Below are 24,527 nucleotides of genomic sequence, written 5' to 3' on the forward strand. Positions count from 1 at the left end.
CTCCACAAAAGGCCATTATTTTTTGGTTTTGTTTTTTTTTTAAGATTTTATTTATTCATGAGAAACAGAGAGAGAGAGAGAGAGAGAGAGGCAGAGACACAGGCAGAGGGAGAAGCAGGCTCCATGCAGGGAGCCTGACGTGGGACTCGAATCCCGGGTCTCCAGGATCAGGCCCTAGGCTGAAGGTGGGGCTAAACCACTGAGCCACCCGGACTACCCCAAAAGGCCATTGTTATTTCTACTTTTGCTTACAGCAAGATTTGTGGCTAAGAAACACTGGACTTAAATCCAGAGAGCTCAGTCTAACCTCCATTCTGCCACCTAAACACTCTGGGTGGCGGGGGTGGGGGGGGCCGTATACTCAAACATGGTTTGGCACCGACTTTGTTTTGGGTACTGGGCTGGTTCTTTATATACTTAGTTTTTCTTTAAGATGAGGACAGAACCCTGAAATAGGTGGTATTACCCCCATTATAAGAAACTTAAGTAATATTAATTTGTTAAGGTCACAGAACTGACAGGAGATTGGATTGAGATTTCAACCCAGAATGTGTGAACCTAGTTCCTTGCTCCAAAACCATCAACCTGGGGTAACCAGGCTGCCTAGAGAAGCATGGAAAGACAGAGGGGGAGGAAATAAAAGGAACTGAAGATTAGTGACCCATTCATTAGTGTTCTATTTTTAATTCCCCAAGCTGTTTTCCCTCCTTACTAGAGGTCATAGTTGAACCACAACAGCAATAGTTGATACCCAGCCCTCCTTTTGTTTTGTTAGTGATCCAAGTCCTAAAAATTAGCGGTCATCCAGAACCTGGGGGAGAGGACAGCTTTAGGGCTCTTTAGAAGGAACCAATGTCGCCTGTTTAACTCTACAGCATAGCAACATTGCTTGACTGCAATTTATGGCTGGAGACCTTCTCCCCATTTGAACCAACCCAGTTCAACCTAGCAATCCATCTCTCCATCCCTGAAGTCACCTGTGGAGATAGGCCCTGACCCTCACAAGTCCTAAGAAAGGACACCCAGATTGAGCAGGTGTTGGGTAGCCAAACCTGTTTCAGACATTTCCAGTTATGTGACCTTGGGCAAATTTAACATCTCAACCACCCTCTCTTCATCTGTAAAAATGGGAGGATAGCAACATGTATGTGGAGTAAATGATATAATGGGTGTGAATGGCTTGACATGGTGCTAGTACACTTGGCAAGTTACCAAACACAACCCTGTAGTGGCAGCTTCTCAAGACAAGGCCAAGAGCCCTAGAGTTCTGGGTAACAGATGGGGATTTACATCTGGGGCATAATTATATGGCTATCTGCTCCCCAGAGAGGAGATCCCCAACAAGAGAGGAGAGAGGAGGAGGAAAGCTGAGAGCCCTTAGAATAATCAACTTGCCTTCCTGCTCCCTTCTCCCTGCATCTGTTCTCAGCAATCCTCCCAATTTGTGTGGTAATAAATAAGGTTGTCTCATTCCTTTAGTGACACACCTCATGTACTGTCCAATATTCTGGAACCAAGGCCAGGGGAAAACTTATTTTTCTCTGACTGTATCTGATCCCAATTCTTTTCCTCTCTCTCCCTTTCCTTTCTCAGAGTATGTAGTAGCACTGGAAAACCAGTCAGGCAACTGGAAAACATATTTGGGAGGAAAATGTGGGGAGACAAAGAACTTGTGTTCTTCTGAAAGGTAGGAAGGGACCATGCCTTTTCCACTTCAGTAGGGAGTAGTCATGGGCTTATAAATATCAGTACTTTAACAATTATTTATCAGAACTTGACTTGCTTCTTTGCCCCTGTGGTGTCTTCTCAAAAATAAAAAGCATAGGAATGATTGATTAGTCCTAGGAAAACAGCTATGACTATGGATCTTTCTGTGCTGTCCAAAACCACCTAGAAATAACAATAAAAATATATGCTACATTTGAGGGGATCGGGTTAATTAAGACAATTAAATGATGATTATGATTTTAGTTTAGTTTGAAATACTCAGAAATTTTTCCAGGATACTGTGAACCATGATTTGAAGCATAATAAAGCATTCAATACACTGATTATTTCTAAAGTTTCAAGCAGCAATTACTGAAGTTTCAAGCCCATTCACCAAACCTAGGAGAAAGCTTTTTCTAGTGTAGCTGTTTATTTACAGTCTTGTAGCACAAACACACACACGTAATTCCAGGCTGAAAAATTTGTTTTGTAATTGAGGTAAAGCATTGAGACATTCCTCTCTAGATTCAAGCTCATGGATTTCTTTTTAAGATTTTATTTACTTGGGACACCTGGGTGGCTCAGGGCATGATTCCAGGGTCCTAGGATGGAGTCCCACATTGGGCTCCCTGCAAGAAGCCTGCTTCTCCCTCTCCCTGTGTCTCTGTGTTTCTCATGAATAAATAAATAAAAGCTTTAAAAAAAATTTACTTAAGAGAGACAGGGAGAGAGCATGAGCAAGGGGAAGGGGGCAGAGCAGAGGAACAAGCAAACTCCCCACTGAGCACAGAGCCGGATGCAGAGCTCCAACCTCAAGATCCTGAGATCACAACTTGAGCTAAAGTCAGATGTTTAACCCACTGAGCCACCCAGGTGCCCCTCAAACTCATGGATTAATATATTATCTCCATCCTTTTTATTCACCATTTATATTCACATTCTGTGTGTATGCGTGTGTATGTATGTGTGCATCTCATTAAGAAAGCACAGAGGTCAGGTTGTTCAGATTTAATGATTCCATGATCTGTTATCATTTGAACACATCACATCTGCTTCATTAAGTCTGCTGTTTGTAGACAGTCCAAGGTACCCAGTCTCCCAATTAGAACATGTAAGCAAAGTCTTCTGCTATCCCAAACCTACACAAATCAGACTTCTATGATGAAGTAACAGAAAGATACATGTTAATCCAGTCAGTGGTAAAGCACTGGTCTTTAGGGTCCAAAGATCTCTATGCCAGGAAGAGCAGATGAGGGAAAGGATAGAATAGAGGAACTGATACTGTCTCAACCCAACTTACTTGAGTCCCTTCTTTCCAGATTGCCTGAGGTCCCCTTTCTTTATGCGCAGATCAAATCTACTTTCACAAGACCAAACATAAAAAAATAAAAATTAAAAAATTAAAAAAAAAAAAACCAGAAAGGAGGAAAATTTGTAGTAACACATGTGGGGAAGACGAGGATTGTGTACTGAAACTCTATTACCCCCTAAAAGAGTTGGCAAAACACCCTGGTGACAGCAACCCATGAATACCCTGGCTTGCAGGGACTGGAGATTTAGCTAGAATGCTATTCACGGGTCAGCTAGCACCCCAGCTCCTCCTGAACTTCCACCACTCTCTTGGGAGGGTCACAGCAATCTTCTGCAATCAGCAAATCTTCCTCCTCTTCTCTGTCCCTACAAAGCCGCAGAAACAGCTGAGGGGCGGGGGGGATGGTGAGGAGGCTGTAAATCTCTGAGGTAATTCTCTGTATCCAGACAGGATCAGTTTCCCAATCAGTCCCCTCTCTATAAGAAGCCAGGATTTTTTTTCTTAATGGAAGTTCAACACAGAGGAAAGCTAGCAAAATCATTCACTCACAGTCTCAGGCCATCCTGAGGCAGATAGGTGAAGGCAAGGTCAAATGCAAGAGGCCTCCGATAACCCTATCCAGGGCGAAAAGCAGGTTACTCAGGAAATGCCTAAGACGGACGTGGTGCTCAGGGCCTTCTATAGGATGGACACAGTGGTGTGTTTTGTCCAGACCGACCAGGCCATACCTAGCCCCAACTAGACCAAGCTTCCCAGTTCCAGAATGGAAGAATCTGTGGACAACAGCAGACAATCTGTCACTATTTCAAACTTCTTGGTCCCTCTCTCCAGCCTGGATTTATGTCCCCAGAAAATTGGGGCAGCAGTGGACCAGACTCGGACTATGATGAGATGGGGAGTAAACAGCTGGTCCTTGTGGGGGTTTAGAAATAACTGAACTCCCTTTGGAGTCACATTTACTCCTGGTTCTGGGCTAGGAGCATAATACTAAAACAGAAAGTCTTATTTTAAAAGATTCCCACCACTTCCTCAACTTTGGCACCTCCCAGTCTTCATCTCGCCACCCTGTCCCCCTCACAAGCACACCACCCGAGGAAATCTTGGGGACATTTCCAGTATCTCTAGGGCCCAAGGACAATGTGGCTTTAATGGCGTTTGGCAGAAAATTCCACCCCACATTAAAGACTCTCCCAGTTCAACACAGTGAAGAAAAAAATTGATAATGTAATAGAAGAGGCAGTAGAAACAGAGTCTGTCCCTTCCCACACAGGAGGCACAGTAATGTTGGGAGTTGGCGAAAAGGGTATCATCTCTTGCCAGAAGGCCACCAGCTACCACCGGTTGGAAGCCGCATGATCACTTGTTTCTCCTCAGGACTGAAATGCAAGATGGTCAGGATGGCTGTGAGCGTCTGCCGGCGGCCCAGGGTGTCAGGCAGGGTCAGGAAGCGGTAGATGATGTTTTTGAGGTACTCCAGGTTGGCTCCCTCCCTGCTCTGGTCCCTGATATTCTTCTCAATGTGGCTCTGTAGGGCTCCAACCCGCTCACGGTGCCGCTCCCCCTCCTCCAGCAGCCGATCCTGCAGCTGATGCACCTCCACCTCCAGCCTGTGTTTCTGCTTCCTCAGTGATGTGATCTCCACCTCCTTGCGGGCCAGCTGCTCCGCATACAGGAAGAACGTGGGCTCATTGGCTGCAGCCAGCTGCAGTGCCTGCGTCAGGCTATCTGGGGCAGACACATCGGCAAGCTCTCCTGGCCCTCCAGCCCCCACGGGGCTTCTGCGCCCTGGCAGCCCAGAGGACAAGGCTGCAGAGCGCAGCTGCTCCAGCTCCAAGTCCTTCTCAGCCAGCACAGCCAGGGCCCGATCCCGCTGCTTGTGCAGCTCTTCTTCGAGTTTCAGCGTGCGGTCCCTGAAGTCCAGCTGGCTCCGCTCTAGCTCCTGCCGGTGGAGATGCTGCAGCCGGGCCAGCTCCTGCTTCCAGTCCTCAGCCTCCTGCTGGTGCTGGCACTCGAGCTCCTCGCAGGACAGCCGCAATGAGATATACTTCTCCTTCAGTTCTGCAAGCTGTTCCTGGGCCTCCTCCAGCTCCTTGGCCAGATTACCGTCTTTGGTGTTCTTGCTCTTGAGGACCACCTGGGCCCTCATCTTGTACCTCTCAAACTCCTCCTTTAGCTGCTTCAGCTCCTGTTGGTAGTAGAGCACGGAAGCCTTCTCCCCATCAGCAGCCTCTGAGCTGGGCATGATCTCCAGGTCACAGAGCTTCTCCACATCCAGGGTCACCTGGCTTTTCCTGGCTGCCACCTGCAGCAACCTCTTCAGCTTCTCCATCTTATCCTTCAGGACATTGACATCCAGACTGGACTCTTCTCCATGGCTGTCTAGAGGGGACCGGCTGGAGGCTGCCAGAGCCAGTGTCTTGTTCTCCAGATCCAGCTGCAGAATGCGCTCCTTTAGCTTCTGGATGGCCAGCTGGTCCTTCTGCTTGGCTTTCTCATAGGTGCCCAGTAGTTCAGACACCTCAGATATTTGATTCTCCAGGGCCGCCACTCTCTGCTCTTCTACCTCAGATTGCTGCCGCAGTTGATCTTCTGCAAGGGCTGTCTGTAAAACAAAGGAACAGATGGAAATGCATCCCCAAAAAGCCACAAACGCCTATAGCAAACTGAGAAAGCAGGAGAGGGGAGCAAAAGGGTCATGGGATTGGGATGACCTAAAAAGAATGGAAACTGGGGATTTTTCTATTGATCTGGATACTAACGAAAGTTCCTATAACCTGTTTGGGTTCTGCTCCCAGAGATACGTTATACCAAACAATATTAAGAACCTCTGTAAATCTGCTGTTGTTCTGCTTTAGTGCTTCCACTTTCTTCTACCATAAACAAGGCTCCCATACGAAGCGTATTATCTTTGTTTCCCCAAATCCTACTAAGAAATCACATGACATTCTTTTCCTCTCCCAATATTCTCAGAAGTTCACAACTCAGTTGGATCTCTCTCCACACTGAAAGGAGCACTGTAAAATAGCACATCTTTCCTGAACAGGCAAACTGTTGAGAAGCAATTATAAGAGGGTACTTCTGAGAAGATTCCTTTTGCACCTCCTGATCCCCCAGGCATATACCACTACCTAAATAATACATATACCCGTAGGCATACACACTCCTTTCACCGCGCAGCTGCCACTCTACTGCTCCACAGAGCACAGCTGGTAAGATGCCACTGCCCAGAAGTTCAGAGGCGTCTGGCTCCAAACCAGCCTTACACTAATAGAGTCCACATCCTGTTGGAAGTGCATTCTGTGGATACTGTCAACACCCCACGGAACAGATTTTCCAGGATTTCCCATATTTCCCAGTGCAACATTCTGAATAGCATCAAAAATCGACAGTGCAGCCACTTAATTCTAATTACCAAAGGAGAAAAAACCCTAATGTTTTCCACTTCAGGCTAAATGACTAATGTTTCAAGGACATGACAATAATTACCTTTCTCATTTCCTGCTGCAACTGAGCCTGGAAATGGCTCTTAAGGCAAGCGGCCTCTTCCTGAAGCTCCTGCAGCCGAGGGTCTGGCCGATTCTTCTCTTCTCGAAGAGCTTGTAGCTCACCTTTCAAGTCCTCCACCTCACGGGTCAGCTGCTTGGTCTGCAGTTCAAACCCTTCCATCTGACCGGCTGCATATGCCCGCCCCGCCAGGACCTCTCGGGTCTCTTCCAGCCGAAGCTCCAAGTCCTGGCGCTGAGTCCTCTCCTCCTGCAGCAGTTTCTGGAGCTCACGAAGCATCACAGCATGGTCACTCTGCTCTTGGGCCCGATCATGCTGCTGGGTGATAAGTCGGGCTTTGGTTTCTGCTATCTGCTCCTGCAGCCCCTTCAATTCTCCCTCCAGACGGCCCCTCTCCTCCTCTGCCTTTTTACTGGTATCCTCTAAGTCCTGTTTCATCTTCTTCTTGTCAGCCAGGTAAGAAGCTTCCATGCGAGACTTCTCCTGGGTGACTGTAGCCAAAGAGCTGGTCAAAGTAGCCAACTGAGTCTTCAGCTGGTGCAGCCGTTTGTCCACTTCTCCACCCCCAGATGCTCCATCTCCACTGCTACTGCTAACGCCACTCTCTGATCCGCTGGCTTCTTCGGACTTTGGAGGTGGTAGGCCACGGGCCAGCCTGTCATCCTCTACCCCAAACTCACCCTTGGTGCTGGTGAGACTGGCCGCAGTATCCAAGCTCGTGGCTGTCCCAGTGCTATCTTCGCTGTGAGTGGAGCATCGGTCATCCGCAGAGTCAGGGAAAGAGAGGCCTGGAGGCTGGACACCTGTGAGGCCCACATCCGCCTCGTGGGATACCGACAGCACCTTAATGCTGGCCTCTAGAGCCTCCTTCTCTTTCAGTAGACTTTTATAGGCGCGGACCACATCCTTGAGACGTGCCTGGTACTGCAGGAGCTGCTTCTTCTGCGTCTCAATGGTCTCCAGCAGGTCCTTCTTGCTCGGTCCGCCCCCGAAATTCATGCCAAACTTCTCCATGTTCAGAACGGGTTGCTCGACGTCAGTCAGAAGAGGCCCGCGGAGACCTTGGCGGGGGCGGTAAACGACAGGGACAGAACTGTCCCCGAAGCCGCACACCGGCTCCTCCCCGCTGTCGGAGACCGGATGCAGAGCGCTGGGCAGCCGGGCAGAAGCGCCCGCGGGGTCCCAGGCACCGAGGGCGGGGGCGGGTCCTATCTTAGAGGCGGGGCGACGCGGGCGCCAGGAGCACACGGCCGGAGGTCGCCTGTACTGTCCCAGAAGCCGCTCCACGCTCCGCGCTCGCCCAGGCCACAGCAGTCCCGGCCGGCCCTCAGCCCACGGCCGGCCAAGAGTTTAAACCGAGCGTAATCCCATCCCCACTTCCTAACTGCAGTTGCCAGAGAACGGCGCTTCCGGGTCCGCTGGAAGTGACGACACGTGACGCAACTGGGCCCGCCCCCAGTGGGCGCGTGGTGGGTGGGAGGCGACCTGTTCCGAACTCAGTGCGGCTGCGAGCGCAGGACCACCAAGCCCGGGATTCCGGAGTGACAGTGCTATGGTGGGGGCGCCTGAGCCTACCCTCGGGCTCCGATGAGCGAGGAACAGTGCGCAGCGTCACACTGGGTCCGCCTCAAACACCCGGATGAGCGACGCTTCCCCACATTTAGCTCTGTCGCTAAAGATCAACAAGTAAGACTCCCATTTAGACCACGAAAACTGTAAGCCTTGATAGGACAGTTTTGGCACCTATTAGGTATATAGTATAAAAATTATCAGCACATTGGGCAGCCCGGGTGGCTCAGCGGTTTAGCGCCGCCTTCAGCCCAGGACGTGATGCTGGGGTCTGGGAATCGAGTCCCACGTCGGGCTCCCTGCATGGAGCCTACTTCTCCCTCTGCCTGTGTCTCTGCCTCTCCCCCCCCCCCCCCCCGCCCCGTGTGTCTCTCATGAATAAGTAAATTTTAAAAATCTTTTAAAAAAATTATTAGCACCTTTCCTGAGTTCTGCTGAGTTGATTCAACAAATATCTGTAGAGAGCACCCTATGGCCATGACCCTCATCGTATGTGCCAACTGTATTCCAGGACCTTCACGAGAGTTTTGATATTAAGCCCTTGGAGTTATTCTGCTCAGTGGATGGAAACATGAGACACAGGTTAAATAACATGCCCAAGGTCACACAACTAGGAATTCTACCTATATGTGTCTAACTCTCACCAAGTGCTGCTCCAGGTGACCACTATGAAGAGATAAGGTCCTGTCCTCAAGGAGCTTCTTCTATCTAGTGTTACAAACACAACTCCTGCTCTGATACCAGTATGTATGGGGATTTTCAAAGTGACATGGAAGTGAAGAGGAGGGCGGCCTGTCTAGGGGAGGCAGAGAATGTTCTCAGGGAAAATACTCAGGGATTTGAAGCATGAGTAGCAATTGTCCATCTAACTAAAGATGAGGGAAACAAGCATTCCTGGTAGAGGGGAAAGATTGCAACAGACTCCTACAGCATCAGAGAGGCTGGTTTACCCAGGAAGCATTGAGAATCATTTCATGGCAGTAACTTAGGGTATGTGAAGGAGGTGGCAACAGATGGGGCTGGCACAATAGGTGGAGACAAATTAAGGCCTTTCGATTTTATCTTGGGTGTTAAGAAGACACTAAACAATTTTAATCTTGAGTGGCATCATCCAGACTTGCATGACAGGTTGAAGATACCAAGGGGCAGCCGACTGGTAAGGACACCATTTTTGTCCTAAGGAAGAGGATATGGTAATGAAATAGGGCAATGACAATAGGGCAAAGGAAGAAGCTAATTAAAAGAGCTAAAAAGCTGTAGAACTGACCTGACTCGGTCACTAGTTATTATATCGAGAGATTCTTTTAAATGCACTCTTCAACCTTGTAAAAAGCCTTCTTAGGAATGCAAGTCTATGGCTGAAGAGTAAAGGAAAGTCATGGACTCACTCATACCTAGTGCCCAAAGTCTGTTCTCTTTACAGACTTTTCAGGTCAGGATGGGGCAGACCCTGGAGGTCTATTCAGACCTAATTAGTTTCTTAGTGGCCCAGATAACATCCAGCTGCACCATACAGACATACAGATATATTATCATTTTAATCTTCACCATAACCTCATTAGATAGGGCAGATATTAGTCTCCTTCTGTAGAAAATAAATGAGTTGTGAGGATTGAAGCTAAACCCTCCAAAAGAGGGGGTGGGTGGGGACAGAACTGAGATTTGACTGAGACCTGGAACAATGGTCCATAGTAGGCATTCAATATTTGTTGAGTGACTGAATGAATAAAGGTTCTCTGGCTCTCAGCTCCCCTCACCATGTCCAGTCCCTAAGCAACTGATCCTAGAAGCCTACTGGCAATCCAGTTTCAAATTGCTTGTCCTTGCTCCACTGAGCAGCCTATTAGTCCATTCAAACCAGCAAGTACTGTATTTATTAAGCATATATTAGGTGCCTGGCACTGACCCAGTCTCAACCATAGACACAATTTAAATTAATTCCTGTTTTGCTATTTCCCCCTTGGTTGCTGAGTGGGAAAATTACTTACGAAGCACTTTGAGCCTAAAGCCACAAGAGTTTCATAAATTCCTGGATAGGTGTGCATTAAAAATCCGGGTTCCCAGGTCTCTGGCAAAGTGAAGAAGCTTCAGAAAAGCTGCCTGGATCTACTGAAAAGCATTGTGCCCGGGGCCATCGAGGCAAAGGCGTTGTTGTCCAGCATGCAGGAGTAGGTTCTGCTGATTGCAAAACCAAGAAGGCCAGCTAGCGCTTGGACACCCTTTTTCCACCACCTCTCTTTCTCACTCCTCTCGAGATTCTACAGTCACTTGAACTACCTGCAACGCTCAAAGCCCCTCTCTGGGCGCTGAGGGGCCAAAGCAGACTACGACGCGTTCACAGAGCTTCCGCTCCCCTAGGAGGGCGGTGCATACAGTGGATGATGCTAGTTCGCTAGAGCTAAACCAGAAAGCAGGGTGGGCTGGACGCGACAAACCAAAGCCCAAGAGGCCGGCCACTTAAGCGGAGGATTGGGGAGCATTGTAAACTTTCCTCGGCCCCGCTCGGGCTGCCGGCGAAGCAGCCACAGATCTGCCGGCCCTCGAGAAAAGGGGAAACCTAGACCCTTCCCCTCTTTAAGCCTGCGCGGGACGCGGCGAGCTTGCGGAGACTCGCTGAGCTTCCGATTCAGCCCGAGCGGGAGCCTGGGGGCGGGGAAGGGGCGGGGCGGGGGCGGGGCCCGGCCGGGGGCGGGCCCGCGATGACGTAGGGCGGGCCGGGACGCGCGGAGGCGGCGGCGGAGCCTCCTCCTCCTGCTGCTGCGCCCCATCCCCCAGCGGCCGGCCGGTTCCAGCCCGCACCCCGCGTCCGTGCCCGCACCCCTCCCCCGGGCCCCGCCATGGGCCTCACCGTGTCCGCGCTCTTTTCGCGGATCTTCGGGAAGAAGCAGATGCGGATCCTCATGGGTGAGGCAGATCAAGCGCGCGGCCCGGACCGGAGCGTCGGCCCCCGCGCAGCCCTCCCGCCCCCGCGTCCCTCCGAGCCCAGCTCAGCCGGGTCTCTGAACCCGAGTCACCCGCCGCCTAACCCCCCTGCGGTCACTGCTCTCGGGCGGGTCGCGATCTGCAGCGCCGACCCCGGGGCCTGAGCCCGGGAGCTGCGGGCCTGGGTGGGGTGAAGCTCCCTCCGCCCCAGCCAGGCTGGTAAGACGGGAGGATTCCGCCCTTGGAGACGACTTTTAAAAGGAGCGCAGCCCTCCTCCTAGACCCCTTACCCCCACCCCTCTCCCGCCTCTCGCCCGCTTCGGGGCACGAGTTGGTGCTCACCACCCAGACTGCTCTCAAGGCCTCGAAGGTGGAGAACAGCGCGCACCTGCAGGCGCTAGGGCTCTCCGCCCCAGTCTCCATCAGCTGTCCTGGCCTCTCCCCTTCCCTGATCTCTAGAGGGCTCCCTCGCTCCCGTCTCCATCCCTATGCCCCTCTCCGTTGCAGTTGGCTTGGATGCAGCTGGCAAGACCACAATTCTGTACAAACTGAAGTTGGGGGAGATTGTCACCACCATCCCCACCATAGGTGAGTTCTGAGGCGAGGCGGGGAGGAGCGGGAGGCTGATGGGAGGCCGCCTCAGGGGCTGCTCCCCATTCTGCCTGAGGCCCTTATCTCCGTGCAGTGAGCTGACCCTGACACCAGACACTGCCACCTGAGAAGTGGGTCACAGTTACCTTTAGTTGCTGGATGGTGCCGAGGCAGGGTGAATGTGACCTAGCCCCGCCTGGTCTGTGGACTGCCGGTGCTCTGCGGTTCTGTTCCCATGGGACTTCGTCGTTGCCTTCTGGTTTTATGTGTCTCTGATGAATCCACCCAGATTTAATGAGTTCCTTTCTTTCAGGACTTTGTTCTCATATTTTTTTTCCCATTATCTCCAGGCTTCAATGTGGAAACAGTAGAATACAAGAACATTTGTTTCACAGTCTGGGACGTGGGAGGCCAGGACAAGATTCGGCCTCTGTGGCGGCACTACTTCCAGAACACTCAGGTGGGGTGGGGCTCCCCAACCCCGGAGAAAAGGTGTTAGAGCTCCAAACCAAGATGTTGGCATAGGCTAGGCCCCCAAGCTAGGAAAAAAAAAAAAAAAACCTTAACCTCCTTCTGTTCTCATTTGTAGGCTTGCTTCTACTCATCCTTCACAAATGGCCATAGTCTTCTGAGACTTAGCCACCTTATGCTTCTCCTGAGAAGCAGGGTTCTGAGGCCATGTGGCCTCGTTTATTTATTTATTTTTAAAGTAAGCTTTCACCCAATGTGGGCCTTGAACTCACAACTCGGAGATCAAGAGTTGTATGCTCTACTGACTGAGCCAGCTGGGTGCACTCATGCTGCCTCATTTAGCTCTGGTCTCATCTTTCCCTGTTCCCTTGCACTTCTTCTAGCTACACTGCTTGCCTGAGGGCAGAGTGTATCCTTCGCAGGGTGTCACCAGTTTGTGCCAGCATGTTTGCAGAACCTTAGTGAAAATTTACTAGATGAGAAGGTTTAGAGCAAAGATGGGGAAAAGAGAGAAAGAGCCAGCCAGACTAGGCTATGTCCCAGGTGAGAGTGATTGCTTGTCTTTTCTTCCTTCCCACCCAGGGCCTCATCTTCGTAGTGGACAGTAATGACCGAGAGCGGGTCCAGGAATCTGCTGATGAACTCCAGAAGATGGTGAGCACCCAGAGCCCTGGTTGCTGAGCCCTTGTTGGAGACAGATATCTGAGGTCTCTGTGCTAACATGAAAGTCAGGAAATAGCTTACAGGCTTTGAGTGTCTCCCTTTGTGGATGCAGACACAAGGAGTATCTCACCCTGTTTTGAATTTGAGTTGGGTGAAAGGCATATGACTGACTTTTTCCTTGAATTTTCATGTCTTCATATCTGAGAAGTTGGTGGGGAAAGGAGGAATTATGTGTGGTGGAGAGAAATATCATCTTACATTCTTGTTTTCCCATTTGGAAATGTCATTTTGACTAGGGCAAGTCATTAGAAAAAGGGTCTTTTTGGATATAAGTCCAAATGACTCCAAGCTGATTTATGACTCTGTCTTGTGTTCAGCAGTAGACTATGCAGTATTACTTTTTTTTTTCCCACAAATCTGGTAGGAGGTAGAAAAGGGTGCTCCCCTACACAGCGGGGAAGAGGAAGCCTGGAGACTCCGCTAGGACTCCAGACTCCATCCCCTTCACCTCCCTCAGCTGCAGGAGGATGAGCTGCGGGATGCGGTGCTGCTGGTGTTTGCCAACAAGCAGGACATGCCCAACGCCATGCCTGTGAGCGAGCTGACCGACAAGCTGGGGCTGCAGCATTTGCGCAGCCGCACGGTGAGAGTGCTGCCTCTCCCAAGGGAGCCACAGGCTGGGGCAGGAAGTCAGGGCATCCCCTTTTCTTCCTTGCTGCTGATCATTCTTTCCTTTCCCCCCCCCCCCCACAGTGGTACGTTCAGGCCACCTGTGCCACCCAAGGCACAGGCCTGTATGATGGGCTCGACTGGCTGTCCCATGAGCTGTCAAAGCGCTAACCAACCAGGGGCCGGCCCCTGCTGCCCAGAAGCTCCCGCGTGCATCCCCGGGACAACCAGATTCCCGGACTCCTCAGGCGGTGCCCTTCCCTCCCACTCCTCTCCCACAGACACAGGCCTCTGCTCCTGCTCCTGCCTGCATGTTGTCTCTGTCATCTGAGCCTGGAGTCTCACTCTCCGGGCACGGAGGGGTCTGCTCTCCTGCCTGCTCGGACCGTGGAAGGGACTTCTAGGGCTGAGGCCCTTTCTTCCAGAGGAGGAGCAGGGATCTGGGTTTACTTTTGTTTTTTCCATTTTGGGTGTACCCTTGGGGCCAGGTGAGGAGGGGAGGTGAGGGCTCCGGGTGGTGCTATGATGGATATTGAGTAATAAATTTACTGTGGTTTCTACACAGTGTTGTCTGTAGCCTAGAATGGGGGGTGGGTGTTGTTGGGTACAAAGAGACAATATGATATGGGGGAGACTCAAAGCAGCTAAGGCTGCGGCGCCAACCCTCCCACCAGCGTGCCTGCGGACACACTGCTGCCTTCATGTAGCTCAGCTTCACCCTCATTATTCTCAAGGGTACAAGTACCTCAGGTACCACATTCCCTCCCCAATTCCAGGGGACCTTTATTGAGAGTAAACAGGCTCTACCTTCGTGAATCTGTAAATCCCATACATCCTGTTCGTCTCTCTCTCCTAGCTACTTAGAGCAGTGGTTCTTAATGATTACTGTGAACATTAATACGGGGGGGGGGGGGGGAATATTTATTAAAAATACGGTCCTGAGGTGTACTTCAAGAAATATGATTCATAAGGACTGGTCTGAAGCCCAAGAATCTGAATCTTTAAAATTACACTGGTGATTGTGTCACTAGTAGTCTCTTAGCCTTATTTTATAAAACATTGATAGGACCCTTTTAATCCTTGGGGGTGAAAGCTCCTCACTGTGCACTGGACCTCCTACCTGGGAAGACACCCCTGCCCTGTACTACCACACCCCCCACCACGGAGGACTAGGAAAATGTATGTATGGAACCAGGAGGGTGGGCTATTGTCCAAGTGTGGTTCACACTATCCATTCTTTGAATCCCAGCAAAGCTTAAAACCTACCATCGCCACCATTATTTCTTCTTGCCTTTCTCCTTTCATGTCAATTTCTCTAGGTTCTGGACTGATTTTCTCCATGAGCTTTGTAAGAAGTGAGTCCCAGAGGCTGTTGGCCAACAGGGACCCTTTGAGGGAAAGGGTGCACTAGCCATGTGCCCAGCAGCAGTGCAGCTGGGGATTCTGAGGGAGATGCCCAGTGCTCTTCCCATCTAGAACATTTTCCTTCCCCTGCTCTGAGCTAGCCCTTTCTGATGAATATGAGTAATTTGATCCTTGCTGGTTATCTATCTAGGGTTTCCTCACATTTCCTGAAAAGTACCTTCTGAGACATTTTGGCCTCATTCTCCCAAGGGCTGTAAAAGTTAATAGATTTTTCCTGGATATCTTGAACTTTAAAAAAACACTTGAGTCCCAAGGGAGCCAAGCAGAAGTTACTTCCTAGGGAGGAAAGAGGCTGGTTTTTATCCTGTGATTAAAATGGGAAACAAGTGAAGACGATGTTTGCCTATAGTCACAGGTGAGCGCCAGCACAGGCCAAAATTCTGATTCCCAGTCTCAGCTCAGCCTACCTTGGTGTCTGGAGTTGCGTGGGGAGGTTAACGCCAGAAGCCCTAGACCTACTTCCTCTGGGCTGTGAATTGACATTGCCAGGCCAGTGCCCTTTCCTCACTGTGCATAAGAGGCAGCCTTCACAGTCACAATGCTCCCGGGTCACAGAGGTGCTGGGCCCTAGGCCAGCCTCTGCCTGAGAAATTCTCTCCGGGAACTTCTTCTGGTGGGTACTACAGGCCTGATTCCAGGCCCTATGGCCTGTGGAACCGCACCACTGGGGGGAAGGCAGGGCCGGACAGAGTCATCACCTGTGGTGCCGGCCCCATGGATGAGGTGGAGTGGACACGAAGACCCAACCCTGAGGAGCTGAGGGTTGGGCTCATCAGCTGGGCAGGATCCTACCTCACTTCTGAGGCTTATAAGAATACGGTCACTGCTACTGCAAAGGGTTTGGGCCGGAGACAGGTAACAAAGCAAACCTGTACTGGAGTTGTTTTTCCCAGTGGCTAAGCTTGCTCTTTCACATTCTCTCTCTCTTTCTTTCATATGTGTGTGAGTGTGTGGTGCCTGGGGTACACTTTCAACCTAATCATTTTCCTAGCCTTTGTCACTACTAGGCTGAGACCCTCCTACCCCAGGATTTTGCTCACAGGTCTCCTTCTCTCTGTCTCCTCCTCTCTAAACCTGTTCTGAGGGGCAAAGGCTCAGCCCTTGTCTTCTCCGGCTGCTTTCTTCCCTCTGCCCCAACACTGGGTGGTTGTGTCATCACAATGAGTAGAGGTCAAGAGCCCAGGCTGGAAGGCAGAATTGTGGAAGTCCAGAGCAAGATGTATGGGTGGAGGGACTGTAGGGCTGGTGATACTGTTCTGGTTGTGGTTTAGGAATGGGGAACTCTAAAGCCCTAAGAGAGTGAAGCTCTTCATTTTAGGGAGAGATGTAAGCAACCCCACAATGGCACTACAGAGTGAGGTAGCAGCAAGGCTCTCGTTTACAACAGGGTTGATCACAGCTGAGCCAGACAATTGCATCTCAACTGTGTGTGTTCCCATCCTTATCCCTGGACCCTGGGCCCACCTGTAAGAGATCTTGATTTTCTCCTGCCACGCTGGGGAGGTGGGCTCTGGGGATGGGAGTGTTAGCTAGTGTGCTATCCAGGGACAACAGTGAGGAAGAGAAAAGTAAAACTTAAACCAGAGCACTAATTAGAAAATTAGGTATTGAAGGAAGCCACCGAGTAAGAGAGAAAAAGGTTTACCTTTGGTTAGCTAGAAGAGGTAGGCATTTAGAACTTCTCCTGGGATCTTGAGTAGTACTCTGATTCCAGTAGTAGAGACCTCCCGAAATCTTTCGATTACTGTTGGATGAGAGAGCGGGAGAGCTGACAGTCAACATGGAGGCCGATGTGGAAGGGAAGGTGGTTGGTCCCCATGAAGGTTCTAGGATTAGGCCAGGAGTAATGGTGGTAGGACTCCCTGGCCTAGTCATTTGGCTGTAGTACATTTTCTTCTCCCTCCCAATGCCTCCAGACCTGGGAGATCTTGGTGAGCAATGAGCACGACACCCAGGCTGTAGTACGACTGAGGAGCTTGCAAGGCCTCTACCTCCTGTGTGAGGCAGATGGCAGTCTGTGCTATGGCCGGCCAAGGACCAGTCACCATGGATGCTTCCTACTGCGTTTCCACCGCAATGGCAAGTGGACTCTCCAATGCATAATTAGTGGTCGTTATCTGGAGTCTGATGGTGAGGATGTGTTCTGCAACTCCAGGGTGCTTTCAGCTTACCACATGTGGACCCCCCGGCCAGCCCTACATGTCCATGTGATCCTTTACAGCCCTGTCAACCACTGCTACGCCCGGGCTGACCCCACTGTGGGCCGCGTCTGGGTGGATGCACCTGTTCCCTGCCTAGAGGAATGTGGCTTCTTGTTGCATTTCCAAGATGGATGCTACCACCTGGAGACCTCAACACACTTCTTTTTGTCCCACTTAGACCGGCTGGTCCCCCAACCCTCAACACAGACAGCTTTTCACATGCAGGTACGGCCTGGAGGGCTTGTGGCACTAAGCGATGGAGAAGGAGGCATGTTGTACCCACAGGGTGCACGCCTGCTCCTGGGCCTGGGCTCCAATCCCCACAGGGGCGAGGAGTGGTTCATCCTACAGCGCTGTCCGACGTGGGTCAGCCTCAGGTCAAAGACTCGGAAGTTCCTCTCCATCATTTATGGCAAGTGCTGGGTTCAAAACAGCTGTGGAGGGAGGGAGAGCTGGCTGCTGAAAAGAGAAAAATGTGCTCAAGATCAGTAAGGATTTTTGAACCTCCCAAGAAGGAAGATCCTGGGGTCCCAGCAGGATCTCTTAGGCCATGGAGCAGGGTGATAAGGCAGGGCATGGGCTTCAGGGAAAAGTCGCCTGGGTCTTCTCCAGGCTCCTACGGTCCAACAGAAGGCAGAGAAGGCTGAGGAGGGAAAACAGGGAACCCAGCCATGAAGTGTGGAGGAGGAACTGAGACTGAGGGTGAGGCCAGAGTCTGGCTTCTTCTGACATGTTCTTTCCCTTCAGATGTTGAGATATATGCTGCCTCTGAGCACGTAACCCCAATGTCCTTGTTCCAGTTTGAATGTGATGATGAGAGCTCCACCTTGCAGCTTCGTGCAGCCAATGGCTGCTACCTAGCCCAGGTGAGACCTTTGCCTTCTGAGCAAGAGAACCCTTAATACCTGAGCGCTCCCATTCTAGACATACTTTCTCCTTCTTTAAGGCAGGTGAGCAGATGCTGAGGTGAACTGTAGAGGCCCTTGTCAATTTTCAACCAATGGACCCTGTTTCATCCAATGGGGCCTCTTTTAAAAAAAGAAAAATGCAACTTTATTGAGGCACAATTTGTATAAAGTACACTCATTTAAGCGTACAATTCAATCAGTTTTTTAAAGATTTTATTTATTTATTCATGACAGACACAGAGAGAAAGAGAGAGGCAGAGACACAGGCAGAGGGAAAAGCAGGCTCCATGCAGAGAGCCTGACATGGGACTCGTCCGGGGTCTCCAGGATCACACCCCGGGCTGAAGGCAGCGCTAAACCACTGGGCCACCGGGGCTGCCCAATAAGTTTTGATCAATGTTCACATCTATGCATGCCCCAATCACAAGTTGGAGAATATTTCCATCACCACAAAATTTCCTCTTGCCTCTTTGTAATCAGTTCCCCTTTCTCCTTGCCCTCCTCTCCACCGCTGTTACATGTTCTGTCACTATAGATTAGAGTTGCCTGCTCTAGAATTCCGTATAAATGGAATCACATCATATTACAGTATGTACTCTTCCTTTCATCAGCATAATGTTTTTGAAATTCATTCATGATCCACGTATCAGTGGTTTGTTTTCTACTGCTGAGTAGTGTTCCATACTACTACTCACCAACACAAACATAATTTGTTTCTCCATTTGCTTGTTGAACACTTGAGTCATTTCTGGTTTGGGCTACTGTGAATAAAGTTGCTAGGAACATTTATGTACAAGTTTTTTTGTGGGCCTATATTTTTGGTTATCTTAGGCAAATACATAGGGGTAGAAATACTGGGTTATGTGATAAATGTGTATCTATATTTTTATTCTTTTTAAAGATTCTATTTATTTGAGAGAGACCATGCTAGAGACAGGGAGAGAGAAAGAGAGCATGATTGGGGGGGAGGAACAGAAGGAGAGAGAACCCACACAAGGCTCAAGGCTCCATCCCAGGATCCTAGGATCATGACCTGAGCCAAAGGCAGACACTCAGCTGACTGAGCCACCGAGGCACCCCATGTTTATATTTTTAAGAAAATGTTAAATCGTTTTCTGAAGTGAGTATACTATTTTACATTCTTGCCAATAATGTATGAGAGCTCTAATTGCTCCACATCCTCATAAACACTGGGTATTGTCTGTGTTTTTAATTTCAGCCAACCTAATGGATGTGTAGTGGCATCTTACTGTGGCTTTAATTTGCATCTCCCTTATAATTCATAATGTTGAGTATCTTTTCATGTGCTTATTGGCCATTTGTGTATCTTCTCCACGAGGTGTCTCTTCATATCTTTTGCCCATTTGTCATTGGGTTGCTTATCTTATTACTGAGTTGTAAGAGTTCTTTCTATGTTCTAAAGTCAAGTTCTTTGCCAAATGTATGTATTATAAGTGTTTCCTCCCAGTCGGTGGCTTGCCTTTTCATTTGCTTAATAGTGTCTTTTGAGCAGCAAGTTATTAATTTTGATGAAGTTCAATCTCTCCACTTTATGAAAGAGTAGTGGTTGTGTTGTCCTTTTTTTTTTTTTTTTTTTTAGATTTTTATTTATTTATTCACGAGAGAGAGAGAGAGAGAGGCAGAGACACAGGCAGAGGGAGAAGCAGGCTCCATGCAGGGAGCCCGATTTGGGACTTGATCCTGGATCCCAGGATCATGCCCTGGGCTGAAGGTAGGCGCCAAACCACAGTGCCACCCAGGGACCCCCTGGTTTTGTTGTCCTAATAAATCATTGACTGCTCCAACATTGCAAAGAATTTCTCCTATGTTTTCTTTTAGACATTTTCATTTTTATGTGTATGATTAATTTTGAAATGATTTTGGAGTGTAGGCCAAGGTTTATTTCTCTCCATGTGGATATCCTAGTCCTTTTTTGATAATGGACTCTGGGATATAGCAAAGACTGGGGAAGTGGGAGAGCTGAGGTCATAATATGTTTTCCAAAAACAATGTGAAAGCATAAAGCATGCCCTGGGAGAATGAAGAAGGCTAGTGGGTGAGATGTAGGAAAGGGTCTAGAAATAAAGATGATGGGAAGAAAGCTGAGATTTTGTCCTTGTTCTCTTCTCTGCTCCCTATAATTTCTCCAGAGGCGCCACAGGACAGTGGTGGCTAATGGACACCCAATGGAGTCTGACACCTTCTTCCGCGTGCACTGGAATTGTGGCAAGATCGTCCTGCAGTCTCCTAATGGACGCTTCTTAGGCATTGTGGACAATGGCCTGTTGATGGCCAATGCCACCATTCCAGGTGAGTAGAACAGCCCCTTCACCGGGTTATTCCAAGTCAGAGATGCTTTAAGGGGGAGCTGGGATATAATAGAGCGCTGAAGTTGGGACCAGAAGATTTAGGTCTGTATATTTGCTGTGTCACTGAATTTTTGTCATCACTCCTTTGAGCAAACACTCCTTTGAACCTCAGTTTCACTGGTTCCATTATCAATGGAGGTGATATCCAACCTGCCTGCCTCACCGGATTATCATGAAAATTAAACAGATTCACACATCTTGCAGGAAGAAAGACGATTAAAATCTCGGGCTCCACACTGTACTAAGTGCTTTCATAAACATTCCATAATCGCCTAGCCTAAGATCTGGCACATAGTAGGCATTCACTAATTCTTAAAATGTTGACAACACTCTGCAATTAGTGTCCCTTTTCCTGCTTCTATTTGGGAAAGCATCTAGAAGTTGCTCATCCAGATAACTCCATTCTATTTCTTTCAGGCCCAAATGAGGAATTTGGGATTCGATTAGCTAACCGTCGCTTCCTTGTATTGCGAGGTCGTTATGGGTATGTGGGCACCTCATCAGAACACGACCTAATGAAGTGCAATATGGATCAGCCCGACTGCATTCACCTGCTGCCTTGCCGCCAGGGCATCTACCACTTCCAGGGTGAGGAGCTCCTCTTTTTCATCCCTGGGTTCACAGTCTAGTCCTGCCTTACCCCCAACTCAGACTTCAGGACCTGCTGCTCAGAGCCTACTCATCAGAAACGGAGTTTCTGTTTGTTTTCACACTTCAAGTCCCCCAGAATGGGTTGGCAGAACAAAACCAAGCCCTCCTGCATTTTCATAGAGGCACCTGCCAACACAAGCAGGGAAGGGTAGTCAGGGAGGGGTGGCATGCTTCTCAGGAGCCTCCTCAGGCTACACCCACTGAAGGGCTTCATCCTTCACCCTTCCCTCCCCAGCACAGGGTGGATCCTTCTGGTCAATAACATCCTTTGGTACCTTTCGCCCTTGGGGAAAGTTTGCTCTCAACTTCTGTATAGAGCTTCATGGAAGCAACTTGCTCACAGTGCTGGCACCCAATGGCTTCTACATGCGATCCGACCGAAGTGGCACCCTGTTGGCAGACAGCGAAGAGATTACCAAAGAGTGTATCTGGGAGTTTTAGGTAAGATTAAGTGGGTAAGGACCTGGAGGTGGAAGAGCAGGAGCTGAGGGGCAAGAAAAGAAAGGATGTGGGGGAGAATGAGACAAAAACACACCAGTGGACTGACTTCTGTCCCACAGCTTGATCAACTCAGGACATTTATTCCAAATCTGTGCCTTTCCTCTCAGGGCTTCTAAACGCAGACTTGCTGGAGAAAGGAGGGGAAATCAGATCTAGGTCTCTCACTATTGTGCCACACTGACACGTGAGTGCAGGCAAGCTTGCAGGGGACAGAATCAGGGGTACTCATGTGTTTATCTCTCTTTGTTAAGACGCAGAGTTTTGCCCCATTTTTAGGGAAGACAGATAACTTTGAGGGTATGCTTTCTATCCTATGCACTTTCTGCTCCTACACCCCTGAATCCCTGGAGTGCTGATGGCTTCCAAATATTCATCTGCAACTCTGACCCTTGTCCTGATCTTTAACCTCTTCTCTTTCCAACTTCCTGATTCACAGCTGACTTGACTTTGTCCTGCCATCCCCTCAAAATCAGCCTCCTCACCCTCCCCTCCAAAGATGATTCTTCCTAAGTTCCCCAAGGCCATCTAGGGCATTGCTGTCCTCCCAAATGCTCTTCAGCACCAAAAAAAAAAAAAAAAAAAAAAGACTTCAGCACCATCTCTCTTTCCTCCTTTTCATTCCAATGACTTCACTGAACCCTGGAAATTCTTGGGTACTTCCTTAATGCCTCTTGAGTGCTTGTTCTTTCTTAAATCTTTTTTATTTTTATTTATTTATTCATAAGAGATTCAGAGAGAGAGGCAGAGACACAGGCAGAGGGAGAAGCAGGCTCCCTGTGGGGAGCCCGATGCAGGACTAGACCCCCTGACTGGGATCATACCTGAGCCAAAGGCAAACGTCCAACAGCTGAGCCACCCAGGCATCCCTAGTGCTTGTTCCTTCTTAACTACCTTTGCTACTGTGTAGATCCAGGTTTTTCACCCAAAGCCTCTACTGCAATATAAGGACTCCTCAGCAGCACTTCCTGACTCCAGATCCATCCCATCCAATCTCTTCTCCACACCAAGTTCACTTTCCTAAAGTGCTGTCTCTAATTCATCATTCCCTATTCACAACACTTTAGGATACCTCATTGCTCTTAGCTGTATTTCTTCATAGTTGACCTCGCTTCCCTGGCTTGGAAAATCATAAGGATGTTATAGGAAGAAGAGCTTTGGTTTTGATATCTTGGAACCTCAGGGAATTTGCTTTAACATTTCTGGGCTTTATTTCCTTATCTGTAAAATGGGAGCAATATCTACTTCATAGGGTGGTATGAAGGTTAAGTAACTATGAATCAAGATGTAGACCCTCAATATATATGTTCACTCCTTTCCCGCATTTTCTACTGGTATTCTACACAAACCCTTTACTATGGCCAAACTGGAAAAAATCAAATGAAATCCCACTGGGCTTGTTTTCTTATCTGTTTCATGAAGGGTTTCAATTGAACTAAATTTCTCAGGCTCCTTCCAGGCCTGACATTCTAGTAGACAATGTATCATAGTGGTTAGAGCTCATTCTTGGATATTGAACTGGATTCTTATTAGATTTTTTATCAGTTAAACTTAAACTTGTTGTTTGACTTTGGAAAAATGAACCTCTCAAAAGCCTGTTCCTTGTTGATGAAATGGGAATACAGTATCTATCTCATAGGATTGTTGTGTAATGTGAGATAATGATTACAAGATGTGTAGTAAACAGCCTGGTGCCTTAATACACTGTAGTCTATCAGAAGTCTTTCCTGATCCGATTGAATTCTTAGTAAATCTTATCTCTTGACTATAGTACCCCTTTGAACTCTGATGGTATTTTTTACACCATTAATTTGATTAGAAAAAGAATTTGTACTACCTTTTCCTATAAATTAACTTCACATACATCTGTGTAATCCTTCATCAAGCACGGCAAAACAGGGCACCTGGGTGGCTCAGTTGGCTAAGCGTCTGACTCTTGATCTCAGCTCAGGTCTTCATTTTAGGGTCATAAGTTTGAGCCCTGTGTTGGGCTCCATGCTGGGTGTGGATCCAACTTTAAAAAAAAAAAAAAAAAGAATGGAGCAAATCACTTTATTCTATCTTTTCCCAGATGATCTTACCAGATTTTTCCTAAAAGCCCAAGATGAGCAAATGATTTACTGAAAGTTTCTATTTCCCCTTACCTTCTCAGGCCAATGGGATGCCACCTATGGAAATCCAAATCTTCCAGGAGAAACTACTGCACTAAACACAACAGGAACCTCAAAGTCAAGATCCATGAGAATATCTGTTACACAACTTTCCCTACCCAGTTTAGCAAAACACCTGTTTCGGGCAACAATACATCTCAAAAGGCCACCCCCAAGACCCCTGTGTGCTGTGCTCTTCAGTACGGAATAGAGGTCTTGATGTGGGTAGACAGAGGCCTCAGGCCACTCCCAAGTTCTATCCAAAAGAGGCAAGACCAAATGGTAACCAGTTCTTCCATTCATCTTCCCCATCCCTGCCAGGACCAACAGAATTTTTCCAGTAATCCCATAAGGAGCCAGTTTTGCCCTGAAGGACTCAGAATCCAGAAATAATTAGATGTCCTTTTGGTTTTGAAAGAATGAAGTATTATGAGTCCTATGGGCACAGGGTCATTGTAATGACACACCTTATGGCTATAAGGCCCCCCTCCTGATCACCACCCCTTTGAAGTTTACCAAATATCCTGCTTTATCCTTACCTTTGATCTCATCAGTTGGGCAAGATGAGTACTATCCCTATCACTGCCCACCTTTTTTTATAGGGACCTGAAGTGATTTGCCCAAAGTCCCATGACTGGGAGTTCTGATTCAATTCTTTGTTTAGAATGGACTATAATGTCCATTACTCTTTCCATCAAAACAGAGCTTCCACAATGACCATCATTCTTGTACTGTCTTTATAACTTTGGCCTTCATCTATCTACTATCTGTTCTATCAATGTCTTTATTGACATAGACTCTTAAGTACTTTTAATTGGAAAGGAATATTCTAATCACTATCATAAAATGGAAAATGAGAAATCACTTGCCATAAATAGAAAGCGACTTAAAAATAAATACAATGAAAACAAAGTGAT

The 24,527-nt window shown here is 48.6% G+C and overlaps 3 protein-coding genes across 3 annotated transcripts; 2 read left to right on the forward strand and 1 right to left on the reverse strand.

Moving 5' to 3' along the window:
* Positions 1-2,700: 2,700 nt before the first annotated feature.
* Positions 2,701-7,941, reverse strand: GCC1 (GRIP and coiled-coil domain containing 1). The gene is made up of 2 exons (XM_041728239.1): positions 6,506-7,941; positions 2,701-5,621 (listed from the first exon to the last, which is right to left on the reverse strand). The coding sequence occupies exons 1-2, from the start codon at positions 7,535-7,537 to the stop codon at positions 4,326-4,328; spliced, it is 2,328 nt and encodes a 775-aa protein (XP_041584173.1). The 5' UTR covers positions 7,538-7,941; the 3' UTR covers positions 2,701-4,325.
* Positions 7,942-10,804: 2,863 nt separating this feature from the next.
* On the forward strand, positions 10,805-13,968 carry ARF5 (ADP ribosylation factor 5). The gene is made up of 6 exons (XM_041727349.1): positions 10,805-10,996; positions 11,522-11,602; positions 11,956-12,065; positions 12,659-12,730; positions 13,257-13,382; positions 13,493-13,968. Exons 1-6 carry the CDS (start codon positions 10,930-10,932, stop codon positions 13,577-13,579), a joined length of 543 nt encoding a protein of 180 aa, XP_041583283.1. The 5' UTR covers positions 10,805-10,929; the 3' UTR covers positions 13,580-13,968.
* Positions 13,969-15,547: 1,579 nt separating this feature from the next.
* FSCN3 (fascin actin-bundling protein 3) lies at positions 15,548-23,923 on the forward strand. The gene is made up of 7 exons (XM_041728220.1): positions 15,548-15,688; positions 16,750-17,446; positions 17,782-17,900; positions 20,093-20,252; positions 20,729-20,899; positions 21,198-21,403; positions 23,613-23,923. Exons 1-6 carry the CDS (start codon positions 15,548-15,550, stop codon positions 21,401-21,403), a joined length of 1,494 nt encoding a protein of 497 aa, XP_041584154.1. The 3' UTR covers positions 23,613-23,923.
* The last annotated feature ends 604 nt before the right edge of the window (positions 23,924-24,527 follow it).

Source organism: Vulpes lagopus, chromosome 13 (assembly GCF_018345385.1).
Source record: "Vulpes lagopus strain Blue_001 chromosome 13, ASM1834538v1, whole genome shotgun sequence".
In the NCBI taxonomy this organism is placed as follows: Eukaryota; Metazoa; Chordata; class Mammalia; order Carnivora; family Canidae; genus Vulpes; species Vulpes lagopus.

Excerpts from the sequence above, each read along its gene's own strand:
- FSCN3 (XM_041728220.1), top strand. The coding sequence starts at position 15,548 with ATGGATGAGGTGGAGTGGACACGAAGACCCAACCCTGAGGAGCTGAGG. Across the intron at positions 17,901-20,092 it reads ATGGCTGCTACCTAGCCCAG|AGGCGCCACAGGACAGTGGT; the intron begins GTGAGACCTTTG and ends TAATTTCTCCAG. Across the intron at positions 20,253-20,728 it reads GGCCAATGCCACCATTCCAG|GCCCAAATGAGGAATTTGGG; the intron begins GTGAGTAGAACA and ends TATTTCTTTCAG.
- ARF5 (XM_041727349.1), top strand. The coding sequence starts at position 10,930 with ATGGGCCTCACCGTGTCCGCGCTCTTTTCGCGGATCTTCGGGAAGAAG. Across the intron at positions 10,997-11,521 it reads GCAGATGCGGATCCTCATGG|TTGGCTTGGATGCAGCTGGC; the intron begins GTGAGGCAGATC and ends TCTCCGTTGCAG. Across the intron at positions 12,731-13,256 it reads CTGATGAACTCCAGAAGATG|CTGCAGGAGGATGAGCTGCG; the intron begins GTGAGCACCCAG and ends CACCTCCCTCAG.
- GCC1 (XM_041728239.1), bottom strand. The coding sequence starts at position 7,537 with ATGGAGAAGTTTGGCATGAATTTCGGGGGCGGACCGAGCAAGAAGGAC. Across the intron at positions 5,622-6,505 it reads TGCAGCAGGAAATGAGAAAG|ACAGCCCTTGCAGAAGATCA; the intron begins GTAATTATTGTC and ends TTTGTTTTACAG.